The sequence below is a fragment of the Camelus dromedarius genome, chromosome 10, assembly GCF_036321535.1.
Source record: "Camelus dromedarius isolate mCamDro1 chromosome 10, mCamDro1.pat, whole genome shotgun sequence".
In the NCBI taxonomy this organism is placed as follows: domain Eukaryota; kingdom Metazoa; phylum Chordata; class Mammalia; order Artiodactyla; family Camelidae; genus Camelus; species Camelus dromedarius.
The window spans coordinates 6,682,413-6,698,626 of record NC_087445.1 but is presented as its reverse complement, the minus strand read 5'-3'; the positions used below and the strand labels follow the sequence as shown (position 1 = coordinate 6,698,626).

General features: G+C 37.6%; 1 protein-coding gene and 1 long non-coding RNA gene across 7 annotated transcripts in view; one reads left to right on the top strand and one right to left on the bottom strand.

The window, feature by feature from the left end:
• LOC135322245 (uncharacterized) overlaps positions 1-16,214 on the top strand; it is an 85,688-nt gene that overhangs the window by 37,642 nt on the left and 31,832 nt on the right. The window lies entirely within an intron of this gene.
• FRMD3 (FERM domain containing 3) overlaps positions 10,597-16,214 on the bottom strand; it is a 256,971-nt gene continuing 251,353 nt past the window's right edge. For 2 of the 3 annotated variants that reach the window (XM_010993498.3, XM_031447141.2), the window contains one exon: positions 12,312-16,048. In XM_010993498.3, the coding sequence (XP_010991800.1) occupies positions 15,450-16,048 (599 nt within the window). In that variant the 3' untranslated portion in view covers positions 12,312-15,449. Of the gene's footprint in view, positions 10,820-12,311; positions 16,049-16,214 lie in introns of those variants that run through there. The other variant, XM_031447136.2, reaches the window with a different exon arrangement.

Genomic DNA, 16,214 nt, shown 5'->3' with positions numbered 1-16,214 from the left:
ACCAACAAATTATCAATTGCTCCAATGTACCTCTGCCTTCTTTATATGTGATAAGTCCCACAAGGGGCCCAGTTTTATAATTATTGCTTTATGCAATTGTCTTTTTGCATGCTTGTTTATTCCATAGCATTGTTTCTATTGACTTTATTTTTTTAGAGTAGTTTAAGCTTCCAGTAAAATTAAGAAGAAGGTATGGAGATATCCCGTATACCTCCTGCATAACCTTACCCATTATCAACATCCCCCACCAGAGTAGTACATTTGTTACAGTTGATGAGCCTACACGGACACATCATAATCACCCAAAGTCCATAGTTTACCTTACAGTTCACTCTTTGTGGTGCACATTCTATGGGTTTGAAAAGTAATATAATGACATGCATCCATTATTGTGGTATCATACAGAGTATTTTTTTTTTAAATAGACTTTTTTTTTTTAAGACCAGTTTCAGGTTTACAGCAGAATTGAGCAGAAAATACAGAGTTCCCAAATGGCTCTCCCTACCCACATATATACACTCCCCTACCCTTAGTATCCCTCATCAATGTGGCATATTTGGTAACAATAGATGAACCAACATGGACACATTATTATCAACCAAAGTCCATAGTTTACGTTAGGGTTCACTCTTGATGTTGTACATTCTATGGGCTTTGACAAATGCATAATGACATGTAGCCACCACTATGGTGTCATACAGAGTAATTTCATTGCCCTAAAAATCCCTTGTGCTCCATCTATTCATCCCTCCCTCCCTCTCTCCCTCTCCCCAAACCCCTGGAAACCACAATCTTTTTATTGTTTCTGTAGTTATGCCTTTTCCAGAATGTCATTTGGTTAGAATCGTACAGTTCGTAGCCTTTTCAGACTGGCTTCTTTCATTTAGTAGTATATTTTTTATGTTTCTTCTATATCTTTCATGGCTTGATAGCTCTTTTTTTTTTCTGCACATATTTTAAATTTACATATATGTACTGTTCATTGTTTCTAAGAACGTTTAGCACTTTAGCTTTTTAAACTTATAGTTATCAAAGGAATAAAGCCAACCACAAAATAAATTAATTGAAAAAGATACATACACCTTGCTATTAACAGCAACATTATTTGTAATTGCCAAGATATGGAAACATCCTAAGTGCACACCAATAGTTGAATAGATAATGAAGATGCAGCATACATATATGTAATGGAATACAACTCACCTATAAGAAAGAAGGCTACTTTGCCATTTGTGGCCCTTCATTCACTTTTTTTCACTTCAAAAACCAGAATTTTATAACCAGCATAAACATTTCCATTACATCAAAAACAACAAAATACCTAGAAATAAACCTAACCAAGGAGGTTACCTGTACTCTGAAAGCCAAAATGACACAAAGAAATGGAAAGATTTCTTGTGCTCTTGGATTGGAAGAATCAACACTATCAAAATGGCCACACTACCCAAAGCAATCCACAGATCCAGTGCAACCCCTGTCAAAATACCCATGATATTCCTTACAGAACTAGAACAAACTATTCCAAAATTTATAAGGAACCACAAAAGACCCCGAACAGCCAAAGCAGTCTTTTGTCGGTCTTTATTTTTTCTTTCCTCTTTCTTCTTTTTGTTCTCTTTTCTTATGGTTTGATGACTAGAGAAGGTCCTTTAACATTTGTTGTAAAGCTAATTTGGTGCTGAAATCTTCTAGCTGTTGTTTATCTGTGAAGCTTTTAATTTCTCCATCAAGTCTGAATGAGAGCCTTGCTGGAGAGAATATTTTTGGTTGTAAGTTTCCCCCTTGTATCACTTTAAATATATTGTGGCACTCCCTTCTGGCCTGTAGAGTTTCTGCTGAAAAATCAGCTGATAACCTATGGGAGTTCCCTTGTATGTTATTTGTTGCTTTTCTCTTGCTAATTTTAATATTTTCTCTTTATCCTTAATTTTTGTCAACTTGATGACTATGTGCCTCGGTGTGTTCCTCTTTGGGTTGATTCTGTGTGGTATTCTCTGCGCTTCCAGGACTTGGGTGACTGTTTCCTTTCCCAAGTTGGGGAAGTTTTCAGTGATTATGTCTCCAAATGTTTTATCAGGTCCTTTCTCTCTCTCTTCTCTTTCTGGGACCCCTATAATACAAATATTAATGTGCTTCATGTTGTCCCAGAGTTCTCTTAAACTATCCTCATTCCTTTTTATTCTTTTTTCTGTTCTGAAGTAGTGATTTTCACTAATCTGTCTTTTAGCTTACTGATCCATTCTTCTGCCTCATTTAGCCTATTCTTGATTCCTTTTAGTGTGTTACTTGTTTCAGTGATTTTGTTCTTCAGCTCTGTTTGGGTATTCTTTATATTTTCCAACTCTTTGCTAAAAACTTCACTCTGTGCATCTATACTCCTCTCGAGTTCTCTGAACATCTTGGCCATCATTACTTTAAACTCTTTCTCAGATAAATTGTTTATCTCCTCATCACTTACTTCTTTTTCTGGGATTTCATCTTTTGCTTTGGCCTGGGGGATATTCCTTTGCCATATCATATGTCTTATCTTTCTGTGTGTTTGTGGATTCCTTCCACAGGCTTTGGGATTGTTGTTTTCTTATTCCTAGTATCTGTCCCTGGTGGATGAGGCTGGACTAGAGGCTTATGCAGGTTTCCTGGCAGGAGGAGCCAGTGCCTGCCCACTGCTGGGTGAAGCTTTGTCCTGGACCTCTGGTGGATAGAGCTGTGTCTAGAGGCCTTTGTGGCTTAGGAATTCTGCTGATGGGTGGGTCTGTGTTCCCACCCTGTATGTTGTTTGGCCTGAGGCTTCCCTACAGGTTGTTGGGTGGGGCTAGGTCTTGGTGCTAATGATCCAATCAAGATGTCATTCTCTAGGAAAGCTCATGGAGATGAACACTCCCAGAATGTCGGCCACCAGCTTTTATGTCCCCTAGGTTAGCTGCAGCCTTCCCCCTCATCCCCAGAAGACCCTCCAAATCCAGCAGGCAGGCTTGGCCCAGGTGCCTATGAACTCACTGCCTCTGCCCTTGGACCTGGAGCACATGAGATTCCGTGTACGCTTCCCAAGCAAGTGGAGTCTCCGTTTCCGCCAGTGCCGTGGGGCTCCCGGCACCAAGCCCTGCTGGCCTTCAAAACCAGGTGTCCTGGGGTCTCCTTCTCTTCCCAATGCTGGAACCCAAGCTGGGGACCCGAGGTGGGACTTAGAGCTCTCACTCCTGTGGGAGGGCCTCTGTAAGTTAATTATTCTTCAGCTTGTGAGTCTCCCACTTGAGGGGTATGGGGCCCAATTATATTGTGAGCACGCTCCTCCTACCATCTTGCTGTGGTTCTCTCTCTCTGTTTCCAGTTGCAGAAGATCTTTTTTGCTAGGTTCCAGTCTTTTTTTTTTTTTTGATGGTTGTTTAGCATTCAGTTGTGGATTTGTTGTAGTCATGAGGAGAGGCAAGCTCGTGGTCCTACCACTCTGCCATCTTGACTGGAAATCTCATACAGAGTATTTTAATGGCCCTAAAAATTCTCTCTACTCTGCCTATTCATCTTGCCCACCCAAACCTTGGCAATCACTGAAATTTTTACTGTCTCCATAGTTGGAATAATATAGTATATAACCTTTTCAGACTGACTAATTTCACTTAGGAGTATGCACTTAAGTTTCATTCATGTATTTTCATGGCTTGATAAATAATTTCTTTTCAGTGCTGAAGAATATTCCATTATCAGGATGTACCACATTTTATTTATCTATTTACCTAAGGACATCTTGGTTGCTACCAAGTTTTGGCAATTTTGAATAAATATGCTATGAACATATATGTGCAAGCTTTTGTGTGGACATAAGTTTTTAACTCCCTTGGGTAAAAACCATGGAGTGTGATTGCTGAACCATATGATAAGAGGAAAACTATCTTCCCAAGTGGCTGTACTATTTTGCATTCCCACCAGCAGTGAATGAACATCTCTGTTGCCCCAAATCCTTGCTAGCAGTTGGTTTTGCCAGTGTTCTGGATTTTGGCCATTCAGACAGTTTTGCATTGGTATCTCATTTTAACATCCATTTCTTTCATGACTTACGATGTGGAGCATCTTTTCATATGATTATTTGCAATCTGTATATATTCTTTGGTTAGGTGTTAAGTCTTTGATTTAATTTTTAAATAGATTGTTTTCTTATTGCTAAGACTTAGAGTTCTTTGTATATTTTGTATACCAATTCCTTATCAGATGTCTCTTTTGCAAATATTTTCTCCCAGTTTGTGGCTTGTCTTTTATTCTCTTTAGAATGTCTTTCTCAGAGAAGAAGTTCTCAATTTTAATGAAATATAGCTTATTGATTATTTTTTTTTCCTGGATTTTGCCTTTGGTGTTGTATCTAAAAAGTCTTCACCATACTCAAGTTGATTTAGGTTTTCTCCTGTATTATCTCCAGGAGTTTTATAGTTTGATGTTTTATATTTGGGTCTGTGGTCTATTTTGAGCTAATTTTTATAAAGAGTGTAAATTCTCTGCCTAGATTCACTTTTTTTTTGCAAGTGGATGTCCAGTTGTTCCAGTACTATTTGTTGAAAAGACTTTATTTTATTTATTGTATTGCCTTAGCTCCTTTGTCAAAGATAAGTTTGACTGATTTATTTTGGTCTATTTTAGGGCTCTCTGTTCTGTTCCATTAGGCTTTTTGTCTATTCTTTCACCAGTACTACAGTCTTGATTATTGTAGCTTTATAGTAAGTCTTGAATTCATGTAGTATCAGTCAGCCAGTTTTGTTCTTCAATATGGTATTGGCTATTCTGGGCCTTTTTTCTCTCCATATAAACTTCAGAATCAGTTTGTTAGTATCATAAAATAATTTGCTGGGATTCTGATTGGGATTGCACTGAATCTGTAGATCAAGTTAGGAATAATTGACATCTTCACAATACTGAGTGTTCCTATCCGTGAACATGGAATATCTCTTTATTTACTTAGTTGTTCTTTGATTCCATTCATCAGTTTGTAGTTTTCCTCATCTAGGTCTTATAATATTTTGTTTTATTTATACCTATGTTTTTTTTAGGGGGGGTGCTAATGTAAATGGTAATTGTATTTTTAATTTCAGACTCCACTTGTTCATTGCTAGTATATAGGAAAGCAATCAACATTTATATTAACCTTGTATCTTGCTTTCTTGCTGTAATTGCCTATGACTTCTAGGAGGTATTTTTGAATTTTTTTCTGCATCTACTAATATGATACATAATTTTTTTTGTATGTTTCTAAAAAATTAATCCTTATTGATACTGATTTTTAAATAAATTTTTGTTTTAAAAGTTTTAGATTAAAGAAAAATATGTAGATACTACTGATTTTTTTTTTTTTTGCGTATTGATGTGATGGATTATATTTATTGATTTTTGTATGTTGAGCCAGATTTGTGTACCTGGGATAAATCCCACTTAGTCATGATATATAACTCTTTTTATATATTGTTGCATTAAATTTGCTAATATTTTGTTGATGATTTTTACATCTGTGCTCATGAGAGATATTGATGCTTAGTTTTCTTATAATATCTTTGGTTTTGGTATCAGGGCAATGCTGACTTCATAAAATGATTTAGGAGGTATTAACTCTGCCTCTAAACTCTAAAAGGGATTGCAGAGAACTTGTATAATTTCTTCATTGAATATTTGGTAGAATTCATCAGTGAGTCCATCTGGGTCAGGTGCTTTCACTTTTGGAAAGTTATTAATTGTTAATTTGACTTCTTTAATAGATATAGGCCTAATCAGATTGTCTGTTTCTTCTTCTTTGATGTTTAGCAGATTGTGTCTTCCAAGAAATTTGTTCCTTTCATCTACCTTATTTAACTTCTGGACATAAAGTTGTTCATAATATTCCTTTAACTTTTCAATGTTCATGGGGTTTCTGATGATGTCACCTTTCCATTTCTGATATTTCCATTCCTTTTATTCTGTAGTTTGTGTCTTCTCTCTTCCTCTGTACTTTTTAGTTAGTCTAGCTAGAAGCTTACCAATTTTGTTGATTTTTTTCCCCCCAAAACTCAGCTTTTGGTTTCATTTATTTTCCTCTATTGATTTCCTGCTATCAATTTTGTTGATTTCTCCTCTAATTCTTATTTCTTTTCTTGTGCTTATTTTGAATTTAGTTTGCTCTTTTTTGGTCTGTTTTCCTAAGGTGGAAGCATAGCTTATTAACCCATTTTTTTCATTTTTTAAAGTAAAACTTTAAATTTTTGCCCACTGAAGTAAAATTGACAAGTAAAATTGTGAAATATTTAAAGTGTGCAACATATATTTGGTATATGTACACATTGTGAAAGAATTCCCCCCATTGAGTTCATTAACATGTCCATTACCTCCCATATTTAGTCTTTTTTTTTTTTTGGTGTTAGAACCTTTAAGTTATACTCTCTTAGCGAATTTCAATTATACAATACACTTTTGTCAACTTTTGTCACCATATTATACATTATATCTCAGAATGTATATTCTCAGGACTTATTCATCTTTATGGCTGAAAGTTTATACTCTTTTCACAACCTCTTCCTATTTCTTCCACTCCTACACATACCCTGAGGCTCTGGCCACTACTTTTCTACTCTTTGCTTTTTATAAGTAAGTTTCATCTGTTGTTTTGTATTGTTTAGATTCCACATATAAATGATATCATTGTAGACTGTTCTCTGTCTGATTTATTTTACTTAGTATAACACCCTCAAGGTCCATCCATATTGTTGCAAATGCAGGGTTTTCTTTTTTAAGGCTGAATAATATTCCTGTGTGTTTATGTGTAAGTATATGTATCTCATCTTCTCTATCCAGTCATTCATTGATGGACACTTAGGTTGTTTCCATAGTGTGGCTATTTGAATAATGCTGCAGTAACCATGGGAGTACTAATGTCTTTTAAAGATAAGAATTTTATCTCCTTTGAATATATATCTAGAGTGGAATTCCTGGGACATATGGGAATTCTATTTTTAATTTCTTGAGGAACTGTCATATTTTCCATAGTGGCTTTACCAATTTAAATTCCTAACAACAGAGGGGAGGGTACATCTCAGTGGTAGAGTACATGCTTCGCATGCACGAGGTCCTGGGTTCAATTCTCAGTGCCTCCACTAAAAATAAATAAATAAACCTAATTACTCTTCCCTCCCAAATTTAAAAAAAACAAAAACAGTAAATTCCTAACAACAGTCTGCAAGGGTTCCCTTTTCTTCATATCCTGACCAGTACTTGTTATCTCTTACCTTTTTGATAATAGCCATCTTAACAGATGTGAGATGATGGCTCATTTTGTTTTTGATTTGCATTTTCCTGATGATTGTTAATATTGAGCACCTTTTTATGTACCCATTGGCCATTTGTATGTCTTCTTTGGAAAAATATGTCTATTCAAACCTTTTATCCATTTGTTTGGGGTTTTTGTTTTATTTGTTTTGATTTCTTTCTATTGAGTTGGATGAGTTCCTTGTGTATTTTTGGTAGTAACTCTTTTCTGAATATGTGACTTACAAATACTTTCTCTCATTCCATGTGCTGCCTTTTCATTTGTTGGTGGTTTCCTTTGCCAACAAAAGCTTTTTATTTTGATGTAGTCCCACTTATTTTTGCTATTAATGTCAAATCCAAAATATCATTGCTAAAACCAGTGTCAGTGAACTTCTCTATTTTTTTCTTCTAGGAGTTTTACAGTCTTTATTAATCTTGAGCTAATTTTGTGTAAGATAGAGTTTCATTCTTTTGCATGTGGCTATCCAGTATTTTCCAACACTGTTGATTGAGGATACTACCCTTTCCCCCTTTGTATATTCTTTCTCCTGTGCCATAAATTAATTGACCATATATACATGGGCTTATTTCTGGAGCCTGTATTTTGTTCCCTTGATCTGTGTGACAGGTTTCATGCTTGTGCCATACTATTTTGATTACTATAATTTTGTAATATAATTTGAAATAAGGAAGTGTAATGCCTCCAGCTTCGTTCTTCTTTCCCAAGGTTCCTTTGGCAATTTGGGGTCTTACATGTTTCCACACAAATGTTAGGATTGTTGGTTCTATTTCTGTGAAAATTACCATTGGAATTTTTATAGAGATTGCATTAAATCTGTAGATCTCTGGGTGGTATGGACATTTTAACAGTATTCTTCCAGTCCATGAGATGAAATAGCTTTCCGTTTATTTGTCTTCTTCAGTTTCTTTTATCAATGTCTTAACCTTTTGGCTTATAGAATTTTTAACCCTGTTGGTTAAATTTAGCCCTAAATATTTTATTATTTTTGATGCTATTGCAAGTGGGATTGTTTTCTTAATTTCCCTTTCTGATAGTTCATTGTTGGTATAGAAAAATACAGCTAATTTCTGTATGTTGGCTTTTTTTTTTAAATATAGTTGATTTACAATGTTGTGTTAATTTCTGGTGTACAGCATAGTGATTCATCTATATATAAATATTTTTTATTATAGGTCATTATAAGGTATTGAATATAGTTCCCTGTGCTATACAGTACGAACTTGTTGTTTATCTATTTCATATATATTAGTATCTGCAAATCTCAAACTCCCAATTTATCCCTTACAATCCCCTTCCCCCTGGTAACCATAAGTTTATTTTCTGTGTCTGTGAGTCTGTTTCTGTTTTGTAAATAAGTTAGTTTGTCTTTTTTTAGATTCCACATGTAAGTGATAGCATGTGGTATTTTTCTTTCTCTTTCTGGCTTACTTCACTTAGAATGATAATCTCCAGTTCCATCCATATTGCTGCATTATATTATTTTTTTTATGGCTGAGTAGTATTCCATTGTATAGATATACCACAACTTCTTTACCCAGTCATCTGTTGATGGACATTTAGGTTGTTTCCATGTCTTGGCTACTGTAAATAGTGCTACTATGAACATTGGGGTGCATGTATCTTTTCAAGTTAGTTTCTTCCAGATATATGCCCAGGAGTGGGATTGCTGGATCATATGGTAACTCTTTTTAGTTTTTTAAGGAATCTCCATACTCTTTTCCAAAATGGCTGCACCAAACTGCATTCCCATCAACAGTAGGAGGGTTCCCTTTTCTCCACACCCTCTCCAGCATTTATTGTTTGTGAACTTTTTAATGATGGCTATTCTGACAAGTGTGAGGTGATACCTCATTATAGTTTTGATTTGCATTTTTCTGATAATTAGCAACACTGAGCATTTTTTCATGTTCCTGTTGGCCATTTTATGTCTTTATTGGAGAAATACTTGTTTAAGTCTTCTGCCCATTTTTGGATTGTGTTGTTTGTTTTTTGTTATTGAGTTGTATGAGCTGGCGTAACTCAGTCCTGAGTGAACTTAGTGTTACTAGGTTGCTCACAGTTAAGCTGCTCATCGTTGTGTATGTGCAAATCAGAAATGTGAAATTCAGGACTATGGAGCAACCTTGAGATTACCTCTCTACCTGCTTCACATTAAATGAGAAAGTCAGCATTATAAATGGCAAGCAAATTGAGTGTGTAGCATTAAATATTCAGTGCCAGAAGTCTCATTTAAAATAATCTTCTGTGTAATTTACAGTCTCATACCAAAACCCATGATATAATTAATTTTGGTGACTTTTAGTCTGATTCTTGATGGCAAGTAGGAGAACTGTGACTATAGGTCAATAATCTTTCCTTTTTTCACCTTATTAACATTTTGCTGGAAGAACTGTTGAAAGAGGGCATCTATCTGACGGAGCAAAGCTCTACAGGCAGCGTGTCTGGAAAAGTCCTAGTTAACGGCTGTCACTGTGACGTAGTCAATAAAAACACCCCCTTTCATTCTCAAGAGAGTCCCGGTTTGAACAATAGATTATATAGAAACCCTATGACCAGGAGGTGGTACCTCTCTGTGGCCACCACTGTTCAGGGGCTGGTTTGCACCTTTGCAGAACCAGCAGCTCAGGGTGATGAGGACACAGGCTGATCTTGTGTGGGAGGAAGCTGGTTCCTCACCACAGACGTGACAGGAGACCGATGCCCAAACAATAACACTATGTTTTTAACTTATTATGAATACTGTAACTGCCAAGCAGAGTGGAAACCAATGTTGATTTCTCAGTATATTCTCTCCCTTGAAGGGTAGTCTCTTTGGAAAGCTCACAGTCCTTAGAATTACCAAAATCATAATTCTTGTGGATGAGGAGACCCAGGTGATCTGGGTTCACTGGAGGAGCTGCTGTAATTTGCAAGACAGGTTTCAATACTTGGTACCACACAAAGTATAGCCTATGTCCTACTAAGTTTTCCTTTACAAGCAGGAAGTGGCTTTGGTTTTCTTTTCAAAGAGATATGTGGGGTCAGCATCAGCTACAGGTAAAGAAGAGGGATATCAGCTTCCAATCAACCCTCTCCTCTGTTCTTTACTAATATTAGGTCCCAAGTTCCCTCACCCATCGGCCAGGCCTGTTGGGGCTGATGTCAGTGGCAGACATTCTCTGATGCCTGAGTTCAGCCAGGAGCAGCCTCCTCCACTCCTTCCTTGTTGCAACATTGGAGGTTACAGAGGTTGTAAATATTGAGTGTACTTAGTGTGAACTGTGAACCACTCCTCATCACCCATCCCACTTCCCAGTAGACAGTAGACGCAATGCCCAGAAGAGGATTAAAATCAGCTTTATTGGTGGATTGAAGAACACAGTTAGGATCTGAGGCCAAAGTGGGGTTTCTTTCATCCTCTCTGAAGTGATGACAGTTGAGCCCACTGGGTGGGGCTCACCAAACTTACCCACCCCGTAACAGACTGAGGCTGGAACATGGAGAGCCGGTCCTGGGTAGGCCCAGCATGGGCAGGTCCTGCTGGGTCTGTTTACTGCATGTAGACTGGAAGCCCAAAAGCAGGTCCAAGAGAAAGAGAGAGGGAGAGAGAAGAAGCAGGAGGACAAGTAAGCAGGGTCCTTTAGCACATTATTTCCGCCCAGTAGAGAAAGGCGGCCCCAAGTCTCAGTTCATCAACCCCAACCATCCCGAGGTCACCCCAGGTGGAAGCTTCTCCCCAGTTCTTTCCTTCCAAGCTGGAGTGTGGTTAGGAGATCTTTGCTCTATTTGGCTGAGCAAGGAATATACGAATAATGAAAAGGGTTTTTCCCAAGAGGCAAGGTTGAGTCAGGGGCCTGGACTGCTCAATGAACAAACGGCCAAGGGCCATTTTGTGTGAGCCTCCCAGTCTGCAGACATTAAGGCAAACAAGGTGCTGATGAGCGTGCTGGAGTCAGGACTGTAGGTCTGAGTCACCTCACATGCCTGAACACGGGCCACCGAATTCCTTTTCTTGCCTGTGCTCTGGAGCTGGGACCCCTGAGGACTGCTGAGGACGAACTTGACAGACTACACCACCCTCAGCCCCCAGAGGGGTAAAATGGATGAAGGGGGTCAAAAGGTACAAACTTCTAGTTATAATTAAGTCCTGGGGATATAATACACAGCTTGGTGATTCTAGTTAACAATTCTGTACTGTATATCTATCTGCAGGTTACTAAGTCAGCAATCTTAAAAGTTCTCATCATGAGAAAAAAAATTTTAACTATGTGAGGTGATGGACATTGACTAAACTTGTGGTAATCATTTTGCAATATATACATATATCAAATCATTATGTTGTACACCTAAAAATAATACACCGGTATTTGTCAATTACATTTCCATAAAACTGAAAAAAAAAAAAAAACTTGACTAGGCCACCACAGCTAGGGTACAGTTCACCTGGACATCACTGGTTCCTATAGTAAAGAGAGCCCCCCTTTTACTCCATTCAGAGCAACACCTTCCGGTTTAACTGTCAGGTGCGGAGTAGTTAGCTTTGTGCCAGACCAAAGCAGAGGGCCTTTTAGACCATGGTGAATGGAGGGAAAGACAGGAGAATAGTAAGATTTTCACAGGGCCTGTGAACAGATAGATGTTTAATGGCAAGTGTTGCAGAGTTGGGTCGGATGTAGGTCTCTCTGGCACAGGAAGTGATGACTTACTAACTGCTAGCACTCTGAAATCCTTCCTCCTCCCTGTCGTGCAGAACACCCTTTTTTTTTTTTCCTGTGCTTTTCTATTTCTCTATTTCTAATGCCACTAGAGAAACAGAAAACTAGAATGCCTCTAATTAAACTATAGATGTCTTTTATGTTGGGTGCATTTCTAGTGCACTCACTGTTTTTGCTTTTAGCCTGGATAGCTCTGAAAAGGTTAATTCTATCCATTACCTCTGATTTTTTTTCCCCCTACTATCACCATTCTAGGGTGACCTCACTTCATGGTACTAGATGGCACCTTTCTGTAGTTTCCAACAGGCTACTTTGAATAAAACTAAATGATTGCAGAAACATTTTTCCCCAGAGTATTTTTATTAGGGATTCCTGCCACCATATTAACATATAAAACAATCTGGATGTTGACATAGAAATGCAGATTTCACTATACAAAGATAAGGCTCCAATCACAGGTAACATGGCCCCCATATCTCTAGTATTTCAATGAAATCGATTCATTTTGAATTCTTCCCAGAGTTGTCTTTATAAATATTAGACAAGCCACAAAATATATTCCAGATACATAACATTTTACAATATGTTCCAAGCACAGACAGAAATACACGACACTTCACCTACATTTTTTTCATGATCCAACTTGCATTAGCACTAAAGACAAGATTGTGTGTGTATATGTATTTGCCATATATGTGTGTATACAAAAACCACAAATATACACACGGTGGTTTTCATGGAAAATTGAACCCTTTGAGACTGGGTTTTATCCGCTATGATATCTGAGAGGGAAAAGGAGTAACAATGTGTCACAAATTCCTCTACTGGGGAAAATAAAAACAACTACGTACGAAGGGCATATCAGTTGTGTGTATACAAATACACACATATATACAGATTCATATAGTAACACATATATACCAATAATATGGAATATACATATACTCACACACTTGCTTTGAATTCTGTATCTCACTGTATTATATATTCTCCATCTTTGGAAGCAGTCTTTTCCTCATTTGATTCAGGCAACTGGTGACTGTCTTCTAACAAAACTTAAGTGGATATTTTCTAAAAGACACTGATTCTATCCTGACAAAATGACATTTCAGGATCCGAGTTTTCCCTCTCGTACCTAATGTTTAAGTTCAGCAGACTCTCCTGTCAACTCTTTCACTTAAAAACATTTCTACTTCAACAGTGAAGGTTTTGTCTAAGAGAAAAGAGATGTGAGCTGGAAATGTTAAAATTACATATTTATTAGTCCTTAATGTAAATCTGCATGGCTGGACTATGTGTGATATTTATCCGGTCAGTATTTTTTCACTTTTATGATGGGCAATAAATTACTTCCATAATTAAAAAATACTGTTTAATATTAGTTTAAAGGGGCAAGGGCTGGATGATTTGCTATGATTAGAACTTCAAAGACAATGATGTGAAGCATGATTAGAAGGGGGTACTAATTGTGTTCTGACAACACTAGCGTACCCTTATGTCAAAAAGTATGACTTTAAGCCATAAATAAGGGGGAAAAAATCAGTTTCAAAGGTGGCCATTTGCAAACTTCTAAAATAAATTAGTTAATTGATTTCATTATTGGTATTGAATTGCAGGAATCAAGTACATGAGAAAGAACACCCTATAAACTTAATAGCAAATTATAGTTTGCTCAACTTAAGGCTTGATGAGCTGACTCTGAAAACTGATTTACAAAATTAAATGTCTAATAAAGCCCTTAGTGCTCCACAAATGAGTAGGACTGGAATGGCCAATTTGGAAATTATGCTAATGGGAGAGCTGGAGTTAGGGAAAGACTACAGGCAGCCCAGTCCCTTTGAAAACATTCCATGCCTTCATTTACAATCTGGAGAAATCCCTATGCTTTATGCCCTAAGCTCCTTACTCTTCCCTTTCTCACTTATAGCTCAGTATTGGTAAGTATTCTCCACGGGAAGGCGTCGGAGCCTTTCTGTCCTGGATTTAATGGTATCAAGGTAATTACGGCATTTATCCCCTGTACTGTCAGCTTAGGGAGTCATTTCACTACTTCATCGAAGCCAAAATGGTATATCCATCTAGTGAGTCCCCTCCACTTTCTTAATGAGAGCCCCAGTTAATGAATGAGGGAAAGGAAACTAGGAAAGTAAAGGTGTACAGTCACCACCACAAGGAAGACCATCAGCATTTATCAAAAAGCCAAGATCCACGCTCTTCACACTCTTTCTTCCTTTCTCTCTCTCTCTCTGTCTCTCTCTCTCTGTCTCTCTCTCTCTCTATCGCTTACACCCACTTCTGTTAAACTTTCTTCCACGGAATCTCGATGAATGGCATGAAGGACCAAAAAAAGTACCTTCAAGTTTTTCCACTTTTATTTTAATCCACTTAAACATACTTATGTCAACTCAGAGTGCATTGTTCTTTACATCATCCAATACCTTGCAACACCACCACTTTCATAAAATAGATCATTTGTCTACCACCACTTGCCTGCCATTACCAGCCTCACCAGAACTCTTGTTTTTCTACTTGCCCTTTTACCAGTTCCCATCTGCTTCCACTCTGGGGTTAAGGTACAATAATACGCAGTTAACTAGCATATCCTTTAACTTTTTTCCTTTAAAGTTTCACTTTCTTTTAAAAACATTCTATTCCCTCAGCCAGAATAAATGGACAGAATGCAGATGAAAGTAGCAAGTCATCTTGTCCAACTACTTGGAGAGCCTCAAGTGGACACTGGGTGGTCCATTTTTCCATGTCTGCATCCTCCAGTTCCATCATCCATTTCAGAGCTTATTTTCTACAGTATTTTTCTTCCTATTTTCTGTCTCATATGCAGGTAACAACAAATTATGTGATTGTTCAGCCAAAAATATTTTAAAAAACAAACCAGTGCCAAAACATTAAAAAATTCCTGACATACCCTTTGTGCATTAATCTTACAATCTGTACACTTAAATAACTCCAGGAGGCTTCTTTTTTTGCCAAAAATTTACCAAAATATTTTGAACACATAAAAATATTTTTAAAAAAACAAAAACAAAAGCCCAGCATAAATTTAGTTGTATAGGCATTGGTTAGAGGACATTGTTTTCTCTAAGGATTATATTCAAAAACTGTCTCTTGGGTTTTTACTAAAATTCTGATTCTGAACCTTATAGCTTGTAATGGTGCTAATAACTATTTAAAAAAAGGAAGAAATCTAATTCAGCTCAATGTATTATAATAGATAAAGAGTATGTCTGTACTATAATAAAAAATAAATGTATTTTTGGTTATTTAGAGGCCATCTTCCTGGCCTGTAACTAAAATAACTGTATTTGCCGTGAATAATGGAAAGCTAACTTAAAGGTTTGAATAATCAGAGGAGTAAGGAACACCTGTTGATGGCCCCGTGACCACTCAGAACCAGGCATTTGCTGAAAAAAAACCAAATCACTAGTATTGAATATAGCCCTTAGTCATATGAGAGATGAGTTTTATGAGCAACCCAGCATGTAGAGAACGAGGTTGACTTTGCCAGCCACCCACTCCTTGAGAGGACAGTAGTATTCATAGTGAAACTGCTCAAACTCGGGCGTCTGGCGGATTTCACATAAGAAGGAGAGATCAATACCTGACTCCAAAAGGAGGAGGAGCAGGGGGAATACAAAGAGCAGCAGCCCCAGGCCCACCACAAGGAGCCTGGAGAAACTCTTGATCAGTGGGTTCACCCGAATATGGCCACTCAGAATGTCATAGCTCCACGACAAAGCCTGGCGAGCCTCCTTCAGCTCCTCTTCTTCGGCCATTAAAAAGGCGTTTTCATCTGCTTCCAGTTCCTCGAACGAGTCTGTGTCTTCTCTTTCCAACTCCAGCCTAGATGGACAGTCAAAGAGCATGTCAATCTCATCATCGTCAACCGGGGTGGGGAGCAGGCTGGCACTGGGGTTGTATGCCAGTTCCGAGATGGTCAAGGGCTCTTCTTTCATTTTCTCTTCCTCTTCACTTGGGGGGTCTTCATAGTCACGGGATTCCTTCACTGGTGAGCTGGAGATCAAGGGGGCAGAAGTGGCATCTTCTTTGGGCAATGGAATACCTGTAAAGAAGAGATGGATTTTTCTTAATTTTAAATTTCAGGTGTTCTTTTTCCACAAAGATCTGTAGCTGGAAACAAACCAAAACTAACGAATGGAATTTAGGGAATCCGTGAAATTGTTCTGTGGAATCCTGACTTTAAACAAAGTCATTTTTATAACAGATCC